General features: G+C 38.7%; 1 protein-coding gene across 1 annotated transcript in view; it reads left to right on the top strand.

Moving 5' to 3' along the window:
* topaz1 (testis and ovary specific TOPAZ 1) overlaps positions 1-25,864 on the top strand; it is a 102,219-nt gene extending 76,355 nt beyond the window's left edge. Inside the window, exons 13-18 of the mRNA XM_077195545.1 lie at positions 20,753-20,853; positions 20,940-21,105; positions 21,192-21,344; positions 22,717-22,920; positions 23,269-23,446; positions 25,026-25,864. Of these exons, the coding sequence (XP_077051660.1) occupies positions 20,753-20,853; positions 20,940-21,105; positions 21,192-21,344; positions 22,717-22,920; positions 23,269-23,446; positions 25,026-25,236 (1,013 nt within the window). The 3' untranslated portion in view covers positions 25,237-25,864. The remainder of the gene's footprint in view (positions 1-20,752; positions 20,854-20,939; positions 21,106-21,191; positions 21,345-22,716; positions 22,921-23,268; positions 23,447-25,025) is intronic.
* The last annotated feature ends 203 nt before the right edge of the window (positions 25,865-26,067 follow it).

The following is a 26,067-nucleotide window of genomic DNA, read 5'->3' as shown; positions in this document are numbered from 1 at the left end:
GTTGTAGCGTCATCATAGGTGACGTTAGCGTCCTGGTTACTGAGTGCCTATTCTGTAAACAAAAACAATGGCAGCGCTAGCGCCTACAAACACGCCTGAGGAGTTCGAAATATACATTCCTGAAAATCTAAAAAGCAAAGTGTTTTCCAGCATGGGGAATATAGTCACAAAGCAACGCTCTTCTCTAGAGCCAGAAACTGAATCACCTTGTCTTTTTGGTGGACAACCTAACAAAGTCTGCAGCCAGATAAACCGTCGTGTTACGGAGAACAACATCCTGAGTGTTCGATTTACATCTCAAAGTGCCTTGTTCTATTGGTAATTGCTGTCAGATCGCTAAACAATGTGTCAGTAATGGCTGGCTGGTAGAATATGTAAACGAAACAATCTGTTATGCTCACATATTGCTGTGCATACTGTTTGTGTTTCCAGGGTTTGATGACAAATAATAATAATAATAATAAAAAAAGAAACATTCGTGACAGTTTGTTTTTTCCTCTGAAAACATCATTGCTTGCCTATTGACATTGAGTGATACACTGCCCTCTGGTGGACAGAACATATTCATATATTGTTATTAAATTTGATAACAATATAGGTCTTACTGAAAGCATTTAATGGTCAAAATATTATTAATAAATATTCGAATATATATTCAAATATTAATAAACAAACAAACTTCGAATATGATTTTTGGGCAGAAGTCAAAGCCCTAAGCCACTGTAATTTCCTGAACAAGAGCATGTGGACATGCTTGCTGCGGTAGTCGGTGTTACCGATGTTACACGATGTTCGGCCATAGACAGGGTGTCCGCGGGCGCAGATCCTTAAGTCTTAAGTCTTAGTCTTATTTTTACTAATGAAAGGTCTTACATTTTCGATGGCAATTTGACTAGACATTTCTAAATGTTTTTCAAATTAAAACTATCTAATTAGCACACTTTTTAATTTACTATTCGTTCTTTGTGGATTTACTCGTTCACATGACATTACGCGTCACATCCGTGGCAGCATTACGTCTGTCTCCTGCACGCGAAACAGGAGGAGAGGAGGAGAAGAAAGTTGGTTAATGTCAGTTCAATTGTAAGTTCATTCTTTATGTGTGTAGTGGTGTGCGATGTGTATTGTCTATTATGATATTGTAATCATTTTTTTACTTTTAACTATGTACGATGGCGCACTGCGAGCTGACATCGCATTTGTCTCTCATGCTTGCTTTCACTGCGTGATGTGTCAGTGCAGTTATTTGGTATGTCCCTAAATGAGTTTTTGTATTATATATATATATATATATATATATATATATATATATATATCATTATGTTGTTATCATACAATATCACATCAGCAAGAGGGCTGTTTTCCTTTGCACAATAGCAAATATTATATTTATTTTATATAACAGTTAAATGAACATTGTGAGTTACATTTTATAAACAATATTGTCAATATTGTTTGTTTTCCCTTTATTTTGCTGACGAGAATTTCAAAATGAAACCGTAGCAGAGTCTCAATGCAACAGACAGCGATGATTTCATGACTGAAATCTGCGTTTTGAACGAATCATTTTAACGATTCAATGAACATGAATGAAATGGGTGGTGATGGCGCAGTGGATAAGACACATGCCTTTGGTGTGAGAGACCCGGGTTCGAATCCACTGTGAGACACCAATGTGTCCCTGAGCAAGACACTTAACCCCTAGTTGCTCCAGAGGCGTGCGACCTCTGACATATAGCATTGTAAGTCGCTTTGGATAAAAGCGTCAGCTATATTATGCTATATTATGAATAAATGTAAATGTAAACAATCACTTGCTTTTCCTGAATGAATCAGCCGTTTGAACAAATTGGTTGATTTTTCTCTACGCGAGAAAATGGATGTGTGGCGTGAGAGTGTTTAAAAAGTGACAATTGCGTGAGTCTCACTGTGAATTCATGAGAGTTGGCAGTAGGGCTGAAACTAACAATTTTAATAATCGATTAATCTGTGGATTATTTTTTCGATTAATCGATGAATCGAATAAAAAATTAACTAATAAAAAGGCATTCATTTCCAACCCTTTATTCAAAAACAGAACTGACAGTTCAAATTCACAGTACAAAAAATCTTTAGAAAGTGCACAAACAGGTTGCTCCTTGAACATCCCTGAGGTGTTAAAGCAGCGGTTCTCAAAGTGTGGGGCGCACCCCACTGGTGGGGATTTGAGACGTGACAGATGGGGATGGACAGATGCCAAACGGGAGGAAATTTTCCTTTTTTTTTAGTCGGAGGCAGCCCTTGTTCCACAAATTTTCGAACCAGCCAGCCATTCTGGTTTGAGTGAGCGACCCTGAGCGGAATGAGCGAGCGGAGGAATATTCAGAAATGCGCGCTCCGCTCACATGCTCTGATCGGAACAAAGGAATATTAAAATAATTAGTTAGGAAAAGTTAGGCATTTTTATTGCCAATCTGCCAAAAAAGTTCTTACCAATAGCTTTTTTTACTATGTGTTCCTATAGGTGTCTAGTAACACCTCCCAATTTATCCACGGCCAAATCCTCGGGGAAATGCCTGGGGATGCAATCAAAGTTGGGGTGCCAGAGGGCCTGGGTAAAAATAATGTTTTTTTCTTTCTTTTTTTTCTCCAAACTTAGCTTTTGAGATGCCTAACTAGGGGGTTTTAGGGGTGCTGAATCTATCCCAGCCAATAGTTTTGAGTAAAAATGACTCCAAGTCCATGCAAAAAGCATAAGACTGGTTTTATTGAACAATTACGAAACAAAACTTATTAAATCAGTTTAAAATAAAAAAAAAACTCATCCAACTCCCCTGCATCTCTCTCACTCATGTTATCATCTGGCTGGTTGATGTTCTGGCAAGAGTTACCATGACAGTTCCCACAAACAGAAATGCACTTGACTCCTTGCTTTTTACAGCAGCACCTGAGAGTGTCACAGTTGCTGCTGACAAACTTCAGAAGGTAGTCTGGTGCAATGGGATCTGTTGTAGGGACTGGTGCATAACCTTGTTCTCCTTGTTTCCATCCATACTCAAGGACATCCAGTGATGGACTTTGAAGCAGTAGCCAATCTCTGGTCTGGAGATATGCCCACAGAGTGCTGTGCAGCAGCTCCTGTAGTCGGAGGCAGTTTCTCAGGCTTGATGCTCCCGGCTGCTGCCCGCTTGCTGAAGATATCAAATCTTAAGTCTTCTTAATATTCAGGTGGATTTCCGCAGAATATGAGCTTGAACAGTTCGCAGCCAGCTTTGATGATATCACTTTTCTTGGCTCTGATGTCATTGAACACATCCATGGCCCCATCTGCTTTGTCAGTCTTGTAGAGCTTGGTGAGCAAAGTTGGTTTGCTAAACCCAGATTGACTCCATTTATATTTTTTTTCGGAGTAGATCTGAGGCTTGCCAATTACTTGACCTTGTGCTTGGTTTCCATTGTATCCATAACAGTTTTTCCATCCATCTTGGCCTGTATGGCTCTGCCAACCTCTGCCTGATCAGCATTGACTGAGTCCCCAGTAGTGCTGCTGAACCTCGTCGAGAAAGATACAAGGGTATTCCTGTCCCGTATGGAATCGAAGGGGTTGACTTCCGCCAACTATGGCGTTAACAGCATCATTGACTTTCTCCATTTGGGCTCTTGTGACGTCTGTGTGGATAGGTCCCCCACGTTTGTTCATTACTCCTTCAAGCTCCTGGTGAATGAACGAGAATTGGTTCAGTGTCTGAACCCAAGACTTGTGAGCAGATTTGTTCCGGAACCGCCCTCTGCTTAAACCGCCTGAGGATTTAGCCTCACACATGAGTGTGGTTTCTATTGTGATGTCAGTCCATATGCCTGACCACTCATGGTCTGAGAACCAGACTACATGGTTGCCATACACGGTGTACTTGGATAGAGTTTCTTGGAACATGGGAGAGTCCTGTCGCTGCTGCATTAATTGTACATAGAGTCTTGCTTTGCATACTGATGGTGGCCTGCTGCTGCAAAGGTGTTCAGCATTCCAATTATGCAGCTGAGGTGACCTGTGTGGTCTGGGACACGCTCACTCCTGATAAATACCTTGATGAGGTTGATTCTCCCATAGTACCAGACCCAGAGTGCAGCTTTCCTTCCTCCATGGGTCAAAGTTTTCAACTTCTCCTCAATCCTCTCCTTGAATACAGTGACTAACCTTGGGGTGTCCATGGAATCTGTTAGAGATAGACAGTTTGAATTGTATTACTAAATAATAAGATAAAATATAATTCTGCATACTCTGAGATAGGTTTAGACTTAAAGATTAAGGAAATGTCAAATTACCTCTTTTCATTTCTTTTGCAGTCCTGATGAAGTTCTCCATGTCTTTATACTCCTGCTCGCTGAACACAACATCTTTCAGCAGAAACTTGATTTCCATTACACGAGAGTAGATGTTAAAACTTCATTCTGATTTGTACTCATTTGTCTTTGCTTTCGCAAAGACAAGCACCAAGACGTAGCTTTAAAGTAACCTATGCTTCTCCATCCATTTACGCTTCTTTCCAAATGGTGATGTGAATCTCCTCCTGTCTGGTGTTAATAGCTGCAGTGTATTTGCACACACAACGGCTGCAACCACAGTGCGGTCCCCTCATGACAACCGTCTGGATTGAGCAGAGTAGGGGACATCTCTAGGGTCTTCAAGTGGGCACCTTCCGTCCTCTGTTTCGTCGACTAGCCCATCACGACACCTCAAGAGGGCTCGACAGTGACTCTGGCGTCCCAGAGTCACCCCCCTCCGTCCCCCACTCAACTCAGCCCAGCTTACTGACCTTTACATCCCTCCTGCTGCTGAGGCTGCTCCTTTGACCTAACCACAGTCTCTCACAACCTCTCCACAATCCGACCATACGCGCCAACCCATTTGACTAAGGCTGTCGAGCCCCACTGCGGACGTTAAAGCGGTCAGTGGCAACGGTTCCGTATGGCATACTAACGCAAAACACAATATCCAAACACCAATCCTCATTAACGCAAAATACACAGGAACGTAATAACTGTAATTACTATGCAAGCTATACAAATAAACCAACAGACTCATCAAATTTTCAAGAATTTTTCAAAACCGTAGCATGGCGGCCTGTACACAGCCAGCCAGTCTCTTTCCGTCTCAACCACAGCCAGTTGCTGCTCCTCTCTGCTGCTTCAGATAAGTTCTTTACTGTGCGACGAAACTCTTGGCCACTGAATCCGACGTCTCTGAGGAACCGGGTTGTGGAGTGTGCCACAAATCCTCGACAACCCACTTCCACTGGATAAACCCGGACTCTCCATCCTCGCTGTTCTGCTTCAGTGGCCAGCTGAGCATACCGCAGTTTCTTCCTCTCATATGCCTCATCTACAGCAATCTCCCATGGCAATGTTAACTCTATCAGTTGAACAATGCGTGCTGATCCAGACCACAAAACAATATCTGGTCGGAGGTTAGTGGTGGCATCTCAGGTGGAAAAATAAGCCGTTGATCAAGATCAGCCAGCATTTTCCACTCCCTAGCAGCTTCCAGTTGTCCTGAGCAAGAATTGGTTTTAACACCTTTTCTTGGTGGTTGCTCACCTGGGCGGAGGAATATTGTCTTCTGTGTGTAATGTTTTGCTAGAACAGGTGGCAACTGATTGGTCATGTTACGCTTGTCTTCTAATGCTAAAGCCAAACATTGGAGTACTTGGTACTTAATAGCCACCTTACATCCTGTCAAAATGTGCCTTAATGTGGCAATGTTCATCACAAAGGAAAAGAGGGATCCTCTCCTACCCAGAGGTTTAGGTTCTGTGGTGATGGGAGAACATCATATGTTGACCTTATAAGGAAACTGATCCTACTCTCTTCCATTGACCAAAGGTCTTACCAGCCCATCTTGCGTTGTTCCACACTCTCCCATCTCATCCACTCTCTCTGCTTAGCCTGGGAAAAGGCCTTTATACACCTCATTATCTTCTCCTGCTTTCGCAACTCGTTGACTACGAGCTTCCTCCTTTGAGCAGGTGCTGCCTTGTGCCAATTAGGAGGAGCTAAACTGAGTCCAAAACACCCTCTTCCATGCTGTACCTGCCCCACGATATCACCAATTTGAAGGGCAGCCTTTGCCTCTTCCACAGATTTCTTTGCTGACCACTTTCTACCAGTTTTTAACACAGGTGCTGCCTCCCTTACACATTTGTCGCGTGACTCTACTAAGTTCATTTCCAGTCTGACCTTGGCGCACTTAAACTCCTCAGTTAAAGCAGAGACTGGCAGCTGCAATATTCCTTCACTATAAAGTCCCACTCTGCTGAGGCAGCGTGGAACTCCCAACCATTTCCTGATATATTAACTTATTAACGCTTCCAGCTTATCCATTGTTGTCAAAGAAAACTCGTACACAGTCAGTGGGCACAGCAACCTCGGCAGTAGACCAAACTGAAAGCACCAGAGTTTTAGTTTCCCTGGTAAAGCGCAGCTGTTAATGTTCTTCAACCCTTCCACTGCTTGTTGTCTAACTTCTCCCACTCGAACTGTGTCCTTTAGATCCCCATCGTACCATCTCCCAAGACTCTTCACTGGCTTCTCAGAAACTGTTGGTATTGCCTCACCATTAATGAAGAATGTTTTATCTACCACCTTGCCTTTAATTATCGAGATGCTCCTTGATTTAGAGGGCTTAAATTGCATTCGTGCCCATTCAATGTTATCGGTTAACCTGCCCAATAACCGATTAGTGCAGGCTACTGTTGTAGTCATGATTGTCATGTCATCCATGTATGCTCTGATTGGTGGTAGTCGCATCCCAGAAGCCAAGCGCTCTCCTCCTACTACCCATTTTGATGCCCTAATGATTACTTCCATTGCTATGGTAAAAGCCAGTGGAGAAATTGTGCATCCTGCCATTATTCCAACCTCTAAGCATTGCCATGTATTGTTGAATTCTGGAGTTGAGAAACTAAATTGTAAATCTCAAAATAGGCTTTCACTAAATTTGTTATCGACATCGGTACCCTGAAAAAATCAAATGCTGCCCATGGAAGCTCATGTGGCACTGAACCATATGCATTAGCCAAATCCAGGAATGTCACATGGAGTTCCGTCCTCTCCTTTTTAGCTGATTTAATTCGTTGCCAGATAACATTGATGTGTTCCAAGCATCCTGAGAACCCTGGAATGCCTGCTTTTTGAACTGAAGTGTCAATGAAGCCATTCTTTAATAGGTAGGTAGGGCTGGGTACCTTGTTCGATACTTTTTAGGTAACGACCGAATTGCCTCTATACTATCGAGTACCAAAAAATGACATGTTGTTCGGTTCCAGATTTCGATACTTAAGGAGTTAATTCGTCAACGTCAGTGCTCAAACAAATACATATGAAATGCACATACACGCAAACTCTACACACACAAGACGCGCTGAACTCTCCGCGCACATACTATATGAGACGCGCGCATGCACGCACAAACTCTCCACATCCACACGCATACTTATGAGACGCGAGCACACCATAGACTGTAAAAAAATCGGAGCACACGCACACAAACTCTCCGCGCACATATTCATATGAAATGCGAGCACACACACATAATACCTTAAAGATGTGGAAAAGTGTGGGTGCATTTCTCCAGGCTCGATGATAGCAGTGCGCGATGCAGTTTTTGCGGTAAAATAATTGCTGCAAAGACCGTTACCACGACAAATATGATGAAGACCTTGACAGTGCACAGGGTAAACATAAAAGTTGCTCAGAATTTTTTTTCAGTAAGGAATAAAATGCATTAAAGTTATCAAAGGTGACATCAAAACATGTGTAATGTTACAAAAATATTCGTTTTAAAATAAATGCTGTTCTTTTGAATTTTTTTTTTTTATCAAAGAATCATGAAAAAATGTATCACAGTTTCCAAAATATTAAGTAGCAAACTGTTTTCATATTTCTGAAGGGTAATGTGACACGGAAGTAATGATTTTGAAAATTCAGCTTCGAATTCAATTCATTACAATAAATTACATTTTTAAATATGTTCAAATAAGATTTTAAATTGTAATACTATTTCACAATATTACAAGTTTTACTGTATTTTTTATTTAAAAAAATCAGCTTTGGTGAGCATGAGCTCTTTATAAAAAATTGTTGTTCCTTTGCTTTTTTTTGTTACTTTTTGCACTGGCTAAGGAGCATGAGTCAAACTGAAAAAATAAAACCAAAGTTTTTCTGAGGTAATGTGTTATGTAATCTTGTTAAAATGGATTTCATAAAATTGGTATCGAAAAAAGTATTGTTAGGAACCGGTATCGAAACTGAGTTATCGAAATTGGCACCGGATCGAAAGATTTTGAACAATACCCAGCCCTATAGGTAGGTTGACAATCTCTGAGCAATAATGCTGAAGAAAATCTTACCTTCAACGTTTAACCCTCTGGGGTCCAAGGGGTTTTTGGGGTCCATGAGATGTTCTGACATGCCCTGACATTTGTGCTTTTTTCAGTTGGTTATAAACATATTAATGGCAAAGGTGTAATTACACTCTATTTAGCACAAACAGGGCTACCATAATATGTGAGCAACATGTATGTACATGTTTGTACTTTTGAGGGAATATTGTTTATGCATGGTTATTGAAAAAACTAAAAACTAAAGTTTCTGAAATAAGGCCACAAAACACATACTAAATATGTGTCAATAAGATTTTTGACTAATGGATGTCGTTGCCTAGAGTTTTTTCTTCAAAATGATGTGAAAATCATCCTGCCTAATCATTCACATAAAACAATACATTGATTTAAATTTTGTAAGACACTTTTTGTTTGGAAAGGCAATATGCACAAGAGGCGTCAACGATTTCAATACCATCATGCATATTTAGTGGTTCACACCTGAGGAGACAATGGGGCCCGCATACTTAATGAGCCATTCATTCAGGTGTGTCACTGAGCCACAAGAAAGAATGCAAGAGCAAAATATATGTGTGTGTGTGTGTGTGTGTGTGTGTGTGTGTGTGTGTGTGTGTGTGTGTGTGTGTGTGTGTGTGTGTGTGTGTGTGTGTGTGTGTGTGTGTGTGTGTGTGTGTGTGTGTGTGTGTGTGTGTGTGTGTGTGTGTATATATTTTTTTTTTTATATATATATATATATATATATATATATATATATATATTCTAGCAAATTCAGGGTTCCCACGCGTCCTGGAAAACCTGGAAAATGAAAGACCAATTTTCCAGTCCTGGAAAACACATGGAAAATGGGAAAAAAAGTAAAATGTCCTGGAAAATTTTGTGTTGTCCTGGAAAATAATTTTCCCTCCTTGTGGATGAACGCAAACGGGTTAAACATTTTACGCATGAATGTCTGTTTTCAGCTGCCTTCAAAGGGTAATATTGGGCTGAAGCGCTTGTCTGCTTTCATTTCTGCATGTAGCCAGCACAGCGCCCCACGTGACACAAACCTGCCAATATGTACGCATTTTGCGTAGCAAGTACGCAATTTGACATCTCAGTATGTAGGACTTGCCCCTGTAAACTACGGACATGTGACAACACGATGCAGCAGCGTGGTGAAGCACTTTCAGCTAATCATTGTAGAAAAGCGGAGAATAACGAGTCTACCGAACCTACAACGTAACATTCCCGTCCCTCTCCTCCTGCCCTCTGCCTGAATGTTCCCCATTCGCTGCAGTTGGGCTTAAAAAGGTAAACTGTGTGTGTGTGTAGGCCTGTCGCTATAGTCAATAAATCAATTAATCGCACGATAAAAAAATGAGCTCGATAATCTTTCCGGTCGCAATAATTTCCATTTGCATGCTTGTGTGTTTTCCTCGTCTCTCTCTACCAAAGAGACTGGATGACAACTCTCGGTTTCTTAGCGTGAACTAGAGCTTAGATTCTCTGCCCGAGCCCGAACTTGAGCCCGCGGGCCGATATTTCCCGACACTATCCTCGGGCCGGGCCCTTGATCTAGAGACGTACGCACTCCCAACGCAATAGAGTGCGGCGCGGCACTAGATTTGATGGCCGAGTGCGGGCGCGGCCGGTAATGCACTCACTCTGTGTGTGCGGATTACGGGAGAATAAAACGCAGGGATGCAAACAGCGCGCTTTTCGGCGCCTCACGCTTTTTTCACTTCAGTTTGGGTGACTTGGGTCTGAGACTGAGAGGGTCTTATTATAATTTCACAAAGTCATCTGAAGCCATTCCATAGCTTAATGTGAGGGACAGAAGTCTATTTACATCATTAAATTAAAGTTTACGGAAACTCGTAAGAAACTCGGAGAAAGTACAATAGAGAAAGATTGAGATGAATAACCATTTAAGCAATATCTGGTTAAATGTACAAAATATAAGGTACAATTGTAGAAAATAGCAATTCTCCAAAGCTTGGGATATATGATATATACCGGTATTTTACCCTAGTTTGTCAGAATATTTTACTTCAGATCCATTTCATACACCAGTAGGCTAAATGGATTTTGCATTTAAACACATTTAGCTTTACAAAAGGTCTATCCATTTCAGCAATATAATTGACAAAAACGGTTACAAAGATTTGATAAATCAAAATAATTTAGAGTCAAAAACACATAACTCATCAGTTTATGCCATTATGTATACCAGATGCGTAATGTGCCTTGGTGCGGGCAGATGCAATTAATTTAGAATTCCGATAATAGTTAATATTTTCTAACGTTAGTGACTGACTGCGAATACAGCTTGACTGTGAGAGTTTGGACTTTTAAACTGATATCAGCAAGTAAAATAGCAGTGTATGAACTAAAGTAGAGAATAACTTCTGTTTTAGTAGTGTGGCATTGCAAGTAGAGGAAAGCAGGTGGCATTGTGAAAGACAACAATCTTTGCACAACTATAATACAGAAATAACGGTATAGGTACAATATCACATTTGTTTCAAAATATATCTCGATATGATAATATCGGTATATAGCCCAGCCTTAGTTGTGATAACTTGATTCGCACTGTAGCAGCTGAAAAAGTCTTGAAAATGTCCTGGAAAAGTCCTGGAAAATCATTTCAAGAAAAGAGTGGGAACCCTGAAATTGGTTCACAGTTGGAAGCATCTCTTTTTTTATATATTTTTCCATGTCTAGTAATTGTGCAGTTAATTCTCATACTGTATTTTCAGTTTTGGAATATGTATCCTCTCCCCAAATTTGTCACTAATAAAACTCAATAAAAATTATTTAAAGAAAAGGCTTATATTACCTTTTACTAGTTTGTTTACATATACCTTGTAAATATAGTTTTTTTATTAAAAAGGTTACAATTACAACAACAATTCAAGTGCAATCTTTCTTTGTAAAAACTAAAGTATACATTTTATCATACATATTTTGAAGATGAACGAAGGTCTTACGGGATTGGTACAGCATGGGGATGAGTAATTAATGACTTAATTTTCATTTTTGGGTGAACTAATAACCCTTTAAGGATTCATTACTTGGATATAGCCTAGGCTACATTGGAACAAACACATAATATTATATTATTTGATTACTTTATTTTTGACAAAACGTACTGTAGGCTATTTAACATATGAGCAAAAATTGGCAAACAAAAGCTTATTTGAGGTGGCAAATATTTTACAGTAAAAATTTATAATCTATCCAAAACTAGTCAACGAAATGTTGTCTTTCATATGTCTGTAACATAGGTCTTTCTTTTATATAAGAAATATAAATGTTAATTTGCAGTTTAATACGTTGCTTATACAAATACATTTTATTTCAACATATTTCAGTCGATTTTTACTCATCTCAGTATAGCAATATAGTTTGCTAAAAGCGGGTCATTCATTCACACACAGAAACGCGATTCAAATTTAAACTGTCTTGTTGCAAGTTGTGGTAAACAGCGCATCTCTGCCGTTCATTCATTCACACACAGAAACGTGATTCACCTGAGATTAAAAAAACTTACTACAGTATTCCTCTGCTCAGCTGAATCTGTTGCTCCTCGAAATACCAGCACTTCTGAGGTAAAGTTCAAAAGAACAGTATTTATCTGAAATAGAATATTTTGTAACACTACCGTTCAAAACTTTGGGGTCAGTAAGTATTTTTATTTTATTTTTGGGGGGAAATAAATAAAATAAATCAATACTTTTATTCATCAAGGAGGAATTAAATTGATCAAAAGTGACAGTAAGGACATTTATAATGTTTCAAAAGATTATATTTCAAATAAATGCTGTTGTTTTTAAACTTTCTGTTCTTCAAAGAATCCTAAAAAATGGTACACAACTGTTTTCAACATTGATCATAATCATAAATGTTTCTTGAGCATCAAATCCTCATATTAGAATGATTTCTGAAGGATCACGTGACTGAAGACTGGAGTAATGATGCTGAAAATTCAGCTTTGATCACAGGAATAAATAATATTTTAAAATATATTAAAATCGAAAACAGTTATTTGAAATTGTAATAATATTTCACTATATTACTGTTTTTGTTTGTTGCTGTATTTTTAATTAAATAAATAAAGCATTGGTGAGCATAAGTGACTTCTTTTAAAAACAGTAAAAATCTTACCGACCCCAAACTTTTGAATGGCAGTGTATATATATAATCCAAATATAAATGAAAGTCAAAAGCACATTTTTAGTACATACTCATGCCTGGAAACATATCCTGTTCAAATAGGCTATATGGGCCACTCTACAGAATTTGTTCAAAGTTAGTTGTAAACATCTTGAAAAGAAAATTGTCTTTTCCCATACATTTCTTATAAAGTATTCTTTTTAAAAGTACCCTTACATTAGAACAAATACTATAATAACATCTTAGTTGATGAGTTTATTTTTGACCGAACATACTATATATTTACATATGAGCAGAAACTGGCCAACAAAAGCTTATTTGATGTCTATTTTAGAATTAAAACGTTATAATCTATCCAAAAACTATAAAATGTTGTCTTTCATATTTCATCTGTAACATAAACAACAGCATCCATCTGTGCACTTAATTCATTCACACAGAGAAACGTGATTCAAATTTAAACAGTCGTTTTGCGTTTACAGACACTATATTCCATATCGCGATTAGAACAAAGCAAAAGAATAAAAAACGTACTCACAATTCTCGGCTAGATCTGTCGCTCCTTGAAATGAAAATAAACCAGCACATGTTCTGAGGTAAATGTCCCAGGATTATTCCTCACACAGCCTCGCAAGACGAAATACAAATACATTAATCTTATGATTACATTTGTTGTGTTATCGCGTTTATGAGGGGCGTTGACACGTTTGCATGTGTTGCTTCAGATCATTTGCGTCTGAATATCTGCCGTAGGCGTGTCACATTAGCAGAATAATGAGCTGAGAGAACGATAATGAGATCGGCTGACACCTCTCTTTTTTTATAGATTAGATAAACAGAGAATATTTATTTTAGTTTTGAATTAGATATTTTAAAAGTACAAACTTAAATGATTATAAAAAGATATATTGCTCATGCTTGGGTGAATAGTATTCGCTGAGTTTTGTTTAAGTTTAGAGACGTGCTCCAGAAAAAAGTAAACGGAGACAGAGAGGCAGAAAGCACACCCTGTTTATTTTCTTTATTTTACAAAAGTACAATGTTTTATTTTTTCGATTGTAAGTGGACACATAAAAAAGTACACATTCAACAGTTTATTTTTTTTATATTTCTTAAGTGTGTATGACCAAAAATGACAGAGTATTTTAAGTCTATTTTCCTGCTATGTGAAAAAAATCTAGCAAAACGCGCCGGCGCGTTTGTCGACCCCAGAGGGTTAAATGTGAAAGAGGACGAAACTGACTGATGCTTGTAGCATCTTTTTCTTTAGGTACAAAAGAATTATATTATAATAATTGCCACTGGTGCAAGGAGGTGAAACCGGATGGCCTTAGCATAAGCCCTTCCTGAGAGAATGTGTTCTGCAGTGTTGCTGCCTGGGTAAACTAGCTGTATCAGCTCTTGCAGCCCTGAGTCTGCCATAATAACCCCGATAGAGCCCAGGAAACTTTTCAGGAGATGAAACCCTCCTAGTCTTGTGATGATGGGCAAGTCAGACTGGAGAACTATCTGAGTTGCTTTCAGCCATATTAGCATGTCAAATGTGATGACAGCAGGAGACTGACCACTGCGTATGCACTCCATTAGAGTAGTGTAGATAGTGTTGTACTCATTTGGGTCACCCTCAGTGATTGGAAGAACTCAATGAGGGACTTACTCTTGCATTCAGTTTGGTGTATGGATTTCATGAAGCCATTCCAGTTGGGATGATCAAATGTGGGGTTTTAATTCTTGATAGCCCATCCTGCCATCCAAGCAATGTCCCCTGACTTCAAAGCTTGAGGGTCTTGGTGGAGATCAGCTATGGGAACCAACTGGATGTCTGCCAATCCTGCTCCTTTTTTTTTTGTACAAAGGACAGTATTTTCACCTCTGTTGCTTTGAGAGTTGCTGCCTTTTCCTCAAGTTACACTGATTATGCCCATTGCATGGAATACTGTTTTTCCCTGTAGTGACACAATGTTGAGATCTCTATTATCGCCAAGCCATTGATAAACAGTACTTTCTGCTGAAACAAAGATGGCAGGGGTTTGCTGATTTTCTTTATGCATTCCAGCACCACTCTCCTCTTGCTCCTCTGGCTGTTCTGCGGATAGCACTGTATCAACCTCTGCTTCCTCAACCTCCACAGCTCCTCTACCATCCTCATCTGTGATTATGGTATCCTGGTCCATGCTACCACATCCGTTTTTCACGTTCAAGTAACAATACTTGTAGTGATGGTGCTCAACATATGATTCAGAGTATCCTAAGTGATGAATACGGTCAATCAACCACTTTGATCCAAACATGTGGTCAAGCTGAATCGTGAGTCCGAGTTGGGAGGGCAGCACTCCTGATCGAGGGCGGTATGCTTTCAGCAGATTCTGCCCCTACATTGCCACCTTTTCATCTGTTTTTACAACTGCCTTCAGCAACTGCTTGAGACTGTCAGGAATCAGAGCAAGTTAGCTCTGTGTATTGGTCATGCTGTCTACTGAGGTGTACTGCTTTGTGTCAAGTGGAGATCTTGCCAAGTCTCCACAGATTAGATGAATGGCAGTGGAAATTGTGAGCTCTTTAAGTGCAGCATCACCAATGGTCTGTAAGGGGTTGATGACCTGTTGATGGTACTCTCCGAGGATTGCATTTGTAGTGTCTTTCAAGCACACAATGTCGCCTCTTCTCTCATCTGATGTGAAGTAGAGAGACTCCTCATAATGTCCCTGAAGCTTCTTTTTCAGATACAGCCGTCCATATGTGAGACTTTTCTCCTCCGTGGGATCAAGTTCTACCATCTACATGTGGATCTCAGTGAGACTTGTTACACCATGCTCCACTATTTCATCCATCCATTTGCACAGTTTCTCAAACAGCAACTGTCTCTCTTCATCTATAGGCCGTCCAACCTGAGGGGGGAAAATACTACTTTTAATTTAAATGATGGCTTCAGAACATTCTCTACAGAGTCTGGAAAAAATATATTACCTCAGAGTTTGTAACTGGGCTCTCAAACTGGGACTTGCACCAAAGATGATACAATGCCTCTTATATACTAATATACCAAGTCTATTATTCCGGATAGGCGGCCAGCAACTTCAACTCCCCAGGTATCTCCTCGTCTCACAGCTGTTTCCATCAATTTCCTTTTCAGTCGGTCCTGGAAGCGATTGTCAGGTGCACGATACAACTTCCAGGCTCTGTCTGGGTTATAGCCACATACATGATTTACTTTGAAAAAAAAAAAGACCTTTAAAACTATTCATGAGAACAGAGCAGACAGGTAACTCACAAGGGTATTTTTCCAGCATTCCAACATTGATGCCCTTATTGCAGAGGATGCAAACATCATGGTAGACCAGGTGTGCTGATGGGGTTTGGGATGTGGAGCTGCCAGCACTTGAAGTACTTGGCCCAGACAGTACCCTGCGTCTTTTCGTCTTGTCTGATCGTTGGTCCTGCATATCTTGTCCTATGGATGGATGAAAGACAATTTTATGAAGTTTTTATTCATGCCACAACATGTATTGGATTAAGGGGGTTAATTGAAAGGATTGATTGACAGAGAGTGGCAACAACATTCACTGAATAAAAAAATATAAAACCTGTATGATTCGCAATGTATACACTTCTCGAACGATGGCACAGCTCGGTTCTGCAATCCAAATGGTACTTCAGCTTGGGGTCATCTCCATCTTTCCATTCCTCATGTAGTCTTTTGATCAGCATTGCATCATCTACGATCTCAGAATAAGATAATAGCTGCTGATAACCTTTGTGAGTGACTTTTGAGAGTTTTTGCATCTCAGTCCCAGGACCACTACGGATGAAGCACCTCAAACCATGGCAATTTGTGGTATCCTCTTCCATACTGTCCTAAATTACAAGGCAGCTCGGTGAAAAATTTCTCTTTTTTGACTACTCAAACATATCATGCAGAATAGGTCCATACAGCCACATTAATAGATTGTGTAACTATGAACAATAATCTCAATTTACAACACAATCAATATTGAAATATTGATCTGTCATATTTAAACTATGAATCTTTGGTAAAGAATGGATTAAGGCTGCACAATCGAATTTCTAATCTCGATTACGATTACGGATGCCACGATTACGTAATCGTTTAAAGCCGCGATTTACAAAAGAAAATCCACTCTGCGTGTGTGTGTTTAGAGCATAATTATGTTATGAGAGGTGAATCACGAGTCATCACGACTACTTCAGAAAACCCAGCACAATATGACATACCAGGCAGTGACGTATGTGTACGCTGAAATAAAAAGTCTTTCACCTCAGAAAAACAGACTTTACTGTCCTGTCAGGCGCTATACTGTGCTCGTAGCGCGCACTCTTCAATCACTATATATAAAGTGCAAAAAAAACTACGAGCATGCAACGTTGTTACAATATAGATTAGTAAGTCACGAAATAAAAGTAAAAACCAATAAATCACGTGTTAGCTGAGAGGGATTTGCATGCAGGTATGATTTTCATTCTATTCATTAACAGTTCTTTTGTTAGTATTGTGTATTCACCATGGTAACTGTTGTTTCCATAACCCCAAAATGCCACTTTATTTTCACTTTGTATTTTTTATATTTTTAAATGACTGTGGTGGCTCATATCAATATTGTATTAAGAAAAACTAGTTTGGGACTGCTATTTAATTGCTTTAGCATAGTCCTAATGTTTATCTATTAGTAGTCTTTACTATTAGTCATATTCTTACAATTTATGTGTATGTTAAGTAAAGGGGGGCAGTACTTGTGTGTGTGTTAACACTTTTTGTGTAAACATGTATTATAATATGCCTATATATATGTGTGGGTATATAATTTTTATTTATTTATTTTATTATTTAGATGCAACTTTTACTTTTTACTATACTGATACTACTTGTTACTTCAATAAATTGGAACATTTTAAGCTTGTTGCTTATTTCATTAGCATTGTGTTGGGGCGATGGGGGAGGTGGGGCTTGAAAATTCCCCTTTGTCCAAAGTGGGGAATGACCGAAAAGTTTATGAAGCACTGTGTTAAAGTAATAATAAAAAAATGGACTAACACAAAAAACATACACATGTATGCTTTACATCTGCCAAATATATAGGCCTTTTAAAAATAAAGTGCGCAAAAAGATGTCTATTTTTGTTTAGAGGGACCTGAGCTGTCAGAACAATAAATAATTTATAAAAAATAAAGAAAAATTCAAATCAGAAAACTTGACAGGATTTGTTTGAATGTCAGAAATTGTTCTCTACACTACACTCACACACACTCACAAACTCTCACACTCACAGATGCACACTAGGGCTGAACCCGAATATTCGTTCGGTGGGTTGGTATTCGATTTTCAATTTCTGGATTCGAATATTCGGGGGAATTATTATTTTTTTCCCGCACACCTGGGATCCCCCTCGAAACGGTTCTCATGTGCGCTTGAAAATGTTTAAACTATAAAATCTGCCGAAATACAATACTCTTTTTTACAATTATCTTAGCTTAGCCATTTTTATTAGGATGGACAGTTGAAGGAACCCAACCTTATTATATAATATATTTGCTTATTCTTAGCCTACTAAAGTCTTCCCTGCACCTGGAGTTTTCTCGGTCTAAAGCGCACAACTGCAGCTTGTTTTTTGGGTTAAGCTGCGTTGCTTTGACATTGTGGAAAATAGAATGTGGAAAACAGAATAATAGAAACTAAATGTATTAGCCTTTTTTACTCGTTATTTAGGGCTGTGCTGGTAAACTTGCCAACGCACCACCGCGGCTGAGAAGCACCGGCGGTGGTCCGCAAAAACAATTTTGTTTTGTATGTGAATGCTGTTTAACTGTATTACATGAATATTATGACATGGGTGAAGCACAAAGCATTGCTTACAAAATAAACAATAGGTTAACAATTAAATGTTACATCGCAGCCTTGGTCACATTTGGATTCATGAGGAATGAGAGAGTTGTGCGTGAGCTCATAAAAATGTTTTGTCGCCTTTGTATTCTTGTCTCCTGATTATCAGTATTTAATAATATTCAATTAGTTATTCCACAGGACATGGAATCTCTTGTTTCTTTTCCCAAATCCTCACTCACGTCTCACCCATTTTTGCAGAGAATTATAAATGTTTCTTCCCTTGTTTCCCTTTTAATTAGGGCTATTATATTCGCATTCTTTACTGTGTTAGCCTAAAGTAGGAAAAAACGCTGTAGGACAGGTAGCCTAACTTTTTACTTGCATGTCAAATTCTTTTTAACACAGCTTGTGCTTGTTATTAGACTTGGTAAGGCACGTCAAATTTATTTGTAAAGAGTGTTTCACACACACGTGTGATTTTTAGTTTCGATTTCTCTGGCAGCGCAAAATCAAACATAGCCTAAATGTCTTGACACTGAGGAAGATAAAATTCACTATTTTACAACAAGTAGAAAACATGAAGATATTAGAAAAGAGATGGTCTCTTTCCTGTTCGTGTTCCATATCCCTGATCCCTCTCAAAGCACAGAGCGGTAGGCTTAGGCTATATCATGCGTCTTTGTGTGGAAATATAAAACGAATTTAAAAAAAATTACTTTATTATATTATTTAAGTAGCCATTATTTACTGATTTTTATTTCAATGCTTTACAGGCATTAGTGTATTGTTTCATTGACGTAAGTGCTCAAATAAACACGCATGTCTGTTACGAAATGGATGTTTGAGCCTCGTTTATTATTATTTTTTATTTCCCTCCGATGCTTCGAATATTCAACGTTGATTACTACGGAAGCTTCGTAGCTCAAAAAATGGTATTCGAATCAGCCCTAATATATATATATATATATTAGAGGTGGGCCATTATCGGCGTTAACGTGAGACTCTTATCGGGCAATAAAAAAAAATATTGCCGTTAATCTATTCTCAAAGTTGGGTTGGGATCATAAAATAGCTTATTCGAATATCGTTATATTTTCGCGCAATTCCAATGTGTAGCCTAGTATATTTGACATTATTGACGCCGCGCCCACTGTCACAGATCGGGCAGCAGGGTATTTTCCTGTCAGGGACACAAGGTGTATAGCCTGCTTTTACATGTTACGTTGGGCGACGTTCCTCTGAGTTTATTCCAAGCGCGCTGTATCTTTTTATGGGCATGAGCGATGCTCAATTTACGAATTAATCACTATTTTGAGTCGATTCCCTTCAAAGACTTCATCAAACAAGTTAGCAGATCTGTCTAAATCGGTTTGCGAATCAGTCTGAATGATCTGTTCAGTTCCTCACGCACTGAATCGTCTGAAGCGCGTTCAATCACACTCGACTCGGATTCGTAACAGGAAGATTTAAGAACATCCAAGAGCGTTGGATGAAGTGGCCGTGGATCTACAGTTTAGTCTAGTGAAAGCAAATCTGCAAATGCATCATATTTTTGCCAGCGATGAAGATCTTTATTAGTTGATCATTTTCGTAAGCTGTCTGTGAATTAATGATTCCACAGGACGATACATCCGATTTCATTTCATTTAGGTAATACATTTTACAACCAAACAGATTATTACGCCACGATAGCACTACTAAAAAGTATGACATTATCCGTTTTTTGGACATATATATTAATTTATAGGCTACAAAAAAAACGCTTCAGAGCGTCGGCGCACTGGCAAAGGTTAACAGGTTAATAAATAAGCTACCATTGTGTACAGTTTATGAAATGAACACCTCCTTTAAAAAGGAGGAGGCTATTGCAGGTAAAGGCAGGTTCCCATAAAATCATTATGACATATGACATTATTTTTTGATCTAACGAGCATCTGGTTTGGCGATGCAAAAACGGACTGTAGCTACGTCGTGCTTATTGTTTTTGTCTTCTTCCAATTAGCCTACTATGTTAAAAACAAACCACGAAAACATGTTACTTGTTCAATGAATAAACAGTTTGTTTGATGACAAATCGCTAAATATGAAATTGCCCTCCCTTTCTGTCATTGTGTGTGTGTGAGAGAGAGAGAGAGAGAGAGAGAGAGAGAGAGAGAGAGAGAGAGAGAGAGAGATGTATACGTATATACACTGTATCAGTTTCTGTTACATAAAGTGTCTTAGGTTTGCCATGCTTTAAAATAATTATGTGAATATTATGAGTACAGTCTCTGAAAATAAATTCTGACTCGATTTTTAAACAATGGGAAAAGTCATGAAAATAAATGTCATGTTTTATGACTAATTTTGAGTGGATTGTCATGTCTCTATTCTGTGTAAGTGTGTCAGCAAGCCTCGTCTAATGAAATGATCAAAACCATCCTGGGAAGAATTGGAGTCTCTCTGATCTTCAGGTACCACAGGACACAAGAGTGGAATAAGGTGGGTGTTTATCCTGTTTGTGGAAGCACGCTGTACAGTAGTAAACCTTTGACTGAAAACTGTGTGTATGTCTTGCATGCTCTTAGGGAGTGAAGCTGGTCAGTGTGATGTTCAGACTGCACATTGAGTTTATCACTCTGAAGGGGATTATGGGGAATGAACACGGGGTGTCTCGCTGTCAACTGGTCACTATGGCAACAGAGCTCTTCCTTTACAGCGCGAGTATTGAGGGAGCATTGAAAATGCTGAGAGGTAAAAAGGAGATATGCTACTTTTGTGCGTGTTGTTCTGAATCTGGAAATAAGGAATTACTAGTGTATGCGTTTATTTTCCTTCAGCTGATGGATGGTTTGTGAGCTCAAGCCTGTGGCCTTGTGAGCAGGCTGACATAGAAAGTCGAAAACATGTCCTGACTCTTTTAGCTGGAAAGACATCACACAGAGACACCTTAGAGATTCTTACCAACTTACCTGGACTCAGACAACCGATAAGTAAGTTATTTTATCTTTCATCTTCTCTCATTGTGATATATACGCACACACATGCACGCATACATGCATATACTGCCATTCAAAGGTTTGGGTTCAGTAAGGTTTTTTGTTGTTGTTGTTGTTCCTTAATGTTTTTGAAAGTAATCTCTTATGCTCAAGACTGCATTTAAATACAGTACAAATACTAATATTTTGAAATATTACAATTTAAAAACTCTTTCTATTTTTAATATATTTTAAAATGAAATGAATGATGAACATTTTTTCAGGATTCTTTGAATAGAAAGTTCAAAAGAACAGTATTTATCAGGGGTGGGGGGGAAATAGATACAGCATAGTGTTGCGATATTTTGCGTGGGGACATTGTATCGATACTTGGACTCCAGGTATAGATATTTTTAGGACCTGTATTTTGGCTTGCGGTTGAGTAATATAGCAATATAGCTTCCCCCTTATAATGCCTGAAATAATAATAATTTGAATATTTCTTTCAGACTATAATTTCACAATTAGTGCGAGGAAATACAGTATTTCTCTTGCGCGCTCAGAGAGCTGTGTGAAGTAAGCGCATTCTCGCATGTGAACATGAAAGGGCCGCTAAATGAAGGCTAATTAAATGCCTTCTTTCGACACCCAAATTATGTCAAACTACATTTGCGCTACAAACCAGTTGTGCACTGCGATGCAACAAAACCATTTGCTCGATTAAAATCAAAGTAGCTGTCTACATAATGCCATATCTACACTTGCCAGTGCGCTCATTTATAATACACTTTTGACTAGAAAGACAGCAGCAGCAGTAAAATATGTCTAATGTTGTGAGAGTGTGAAGAAGGATACTTAAAACTGCTTAAAACTGGATACTTAAAAGGATAGCTCACCTGTTACATTACTGTTACTGGTTATACTCTTGAAATTAACACCTTTGTGTTTATTGTATCTTCCTAAAACAATATAAATGATTCAGCACATAATAACATTTCATAATTGAAAAGGAGCATAAAGTATAGTGTCATCCTTGACTTGTTCATTAGGGTTTTGTAAGGTTGTTCTTTGTAAACCTGCTTAAAATATTGTAAAAACAAATACATTGATTATTGCTAGTGAAAACATATACATCTTGTATAAAAGTGTATATGAAACAAGTAACAAGATTTTATTTTCAGAGAAATTAACTTAATCAGCAAGGACGCATTAAATTATGTATTTGTGTGTGTGTGAAGAGACATTCATTGTGGTTTAGTCTATTATGGTTAGGACTCTGCGAGTTGATTGTTCATTTAATTTGATTAATGATATGCTGATTAATTAATTTAATTTAATTAATTGCATATATTAATATTTTTCCTGACAATTCAATTTTATTTCACAGATGGTGTGCAGATAAACGACTATACTGAAATGTTCGGTGCTCATCTGCGCTTGTGCGTGATAAAGCAGACATTACCTGTTGCAGCAGATATTGTTGAGTTCATGCTTATACATGGTATGGTGCCTGAAACTCTTCAGCTACAGAACCTCATCCATAAACTGGGCAAGCAGAACAACTGGAGCCGGGCCAGGACCCTTTTTAAACGTGAGTCGGATATCTCCTCAATATCTCAAAATCAACTCAACTTAAGTTTTTACTGGCCTCGATATACTCGCAGAGAAGTTCTTTTTCGTTCCTTGTTTAGGGGTAAAAAGTAGTTCAAAATACCTTTGCAGTGATATACTGTTAGTAATCATCCTGACCCATTTGTTTGAAAATGGCACACCATTTCATTCTTCGATTTCGCCTGAAGTATATCGGGGCCTTAAAGATTCACTTGCTTGGGGGTCTAGCATTTGATGTTTAGAAGCCCACCCACTTTTAAATACCACAGTGCTCAGCATGTCACTAATGCACTGCATATCCTGTATAATGTTTGTGTATGTGTTCCAGGTGCTCGGTCAGCAGGGTTTTACACTGCAGTGGTGTGCGAAAGAGACAGTCTGTTTCTGCCATGTAGTCTCACCGAAATCGAGATGACGCTGGCCTTTGAGATGTTCATCACCATTATTAATACCAACCTACTGGCCCCTGCTGGATCCTCCCAGTCACTTCTAATTACACTTAGACGGTAGGTGTGTGCGTGTGTGAGATAGAAACATCTTAAAAGGCAAAACTACAGATTTGTTTTTGCTTGTAAGTAGGGTTGGGTATTGTTTGAGTTTTAACAATTTTGCGATTCCGATTCTGCTTATCGATTCCAAGTTTCGATTTTAATAAGATAAAAACAAATTGAGTCAAACATATATGAAGTTACTTTTTGCAAATATTTCTTTCTTACATAGTTTCCTATAGTTTTAACAAAAATACCTCAGAGAAACAACTAGCCCAACTAATATAAATTTCAAACATTATTAAAGACAAGTAAAGAATCAGTAATAAAATAATAAACATTAATAACAATAAATAAACATTAGCACAAATAAAATTAACAGTGTTTTTCAGGTAGGTCTAGTATTCAGGTACAGAAATTGAAATCAAATGTAAAATAACACTGCATAGTCTTCACTTTATAAATCAAAAATAGATAAATCCTTATTAAAGTTACAAAAGTTATTCAAGAGCTTCAGATGTGTGCAGCAGGTTCAGCATCTTAAATAACGACTAAAGAGCAAATGAAGCTTAACTTACGTTTCAGAAGCGCGCACGGTGGACCTTGATCGCAGCAAAGGTCTTAACTGCATCCTCTATTGCGAGTCTCTGTGCCAGTTCATGTTCTATGGAGATTGTTGCCAGTCCATTAAGTCTGTTCCCTGTTCACAAAACGTTTCCCATTCAAAGCAATCGGAACATCCAATATGAAACAGCCAGCCACCGCTGTCAGTGAGCCGCCGTATTCAAGCACCGAAGGCGGGCGCCGCGCCCATACCTCCGGTTCAGTTTCCCGAGCCCACGAAGTGCGGCGATCGGAACCCGGAGGCCATTCTGCCCCTAGCTGTACATGTAAAAGCACGGGAAGCGATTCAAGGGATATCAAAATGAGTGCTGAGCAGTGAGGACAATAAGACAAGGCTATTCGCTACAGTTCGCTGGCCGTCCCCCGCGCTTTCGAGCACGGACCGCAACGACACAGTCCGTGCTCGAAAGCACGGGGGACGGCGAGCGAACTCTAGCAAATAGAATGACTCAAGAGAGTCAGTAAAATGATCCTAACTTCCCATCACCCAGTCATGACTCGTGAGAGCAGGGGCGCGCCGGCACTGCAGGGCGGCGGCAGCTCAGTGAATCATATAAATAACATATTTTGTGAATTGTTCATTTCCGGTTGGCACACATTTTGCCGCCCTTACAAAAGTGCCGCTCTAGGCAATTGTCTAGTTCGCCTATATGAACGCGCCGGCCCTGGGCATGATAGAAATATTTTCCGACGAGCTGTATTATCACCGGCGGTATAGCATTTTCTATTCCGTCAAGATGGCTGCTCCAAATGCCGTGACGTCACCCGGGACGTCCCTTTAGAATCAAATTAAAACGTGGCCACAGAAATCAATAAGCAGAATCTAAATTGTAATTTTATGCCAAGTATCTGATTCCTGACCTAAAAGTATCTGATTGCAGAATTGGAATCGATTTTTGATTCCCAACCCTACTTGTAAGTGCTTGAATGTTGTTTGGTCATAATTTGTGAGTATGTGAGTTGTTTGGTTTAGGCATGCTGGTGTGGAGGATGTTACGGAGAGTGTGTACTTGGCAGCCGGTTGTCGTCTCCTCTCGGCGGCTCTCATACCAAACCCCAAATTGAGCATCCGCTACACAGCTGTCAATCAAAGCCAAGAGCAACTGTTTCAACTGGACCGTGGTTCTGCCCACAAATGGTTTTTACAGAATGAGCGGTGGGCACAAGAGATTTGGACAAGCTAACACACACACATGCTTGTAAACAGTCCCAGATGTAACAAACGTCTCAAAGTCTGGTCAAAGTTTAATTCATGTTTCGGACTGTTGAAACAGACTTTTTGAAACTGGTTGCACAAATTTTTTTGGTGTTTTTTTTTTAAATATATATTTTATTGTTTAAAACGTTGTAAAACAATACTGTTTTGTTTTGAGTAATAAGAAAATAAGTTTTCATAATATTTAGTTTCATGTTCTTAACAATTTAAAAAATCCTGGAACTTCCAAGAAATCTAGAGATTTACATATGAGGCTACAAACTTCTGTGGGGAAAAAAACTAACAAAAAAAGTGGCCCCAAATGTAAACACATTTTCTAAAATAGTGTTGCATTTGTGAATATTTCCATTATTTTCTACTGAAGACTTGATACAACAGTTACTTTCACTGTTACCATTTGTCTTGCCAATTAGAAACTGTCAAATACATTTTGTGATTAGTGCAAATCACGCGGTAGTTCTGAAAGGCCCTTGTGTACAATAATATGAAAGACATTCCATCTTTGGATACAATTTTTTCTAGTTCTGTGATGTGCACGTTTAAGTTTGTTCAGTTTTACTGAAAAATTATTACAAATAAATTGAAAATTAATACAATACCAATCTAAAGTCAGTTGTTTTTTATAATATGTTGCCCATATTTTTACATGCAGACAAATCTTAAATGAGGATACATTGCTGTATTTGATGACCCTCGGGTGTCTGTGTGGACAAGTGGAACTTTTCTTTCTTTTTGCTTTCAATACTATATTCACAATAAAAATGAGTCGTAAAAATGGGTGTCAAATATGTAAAGACAA

Source organism: Siphateles boraxobius, unplaced genomic scaffold (genome assembly GCF_051911475.1).
Source record: "Siphateles boraxobius isolate OS27281-9 unplaced genomic scaffold, OSU_SipBor_1 33, whole genome shotgun sequence".
Taxonomy (NCBI): domain Eukaryota; kingdom Metazoa; phylum Chordata; class Actinopteri; order Cypriniformes; family Leuciscidae; genus Siphateles; species Siphateles boraxobius.
This window is presented reverse-complemented; position numbering and strand designations above follow the sequence as displayed.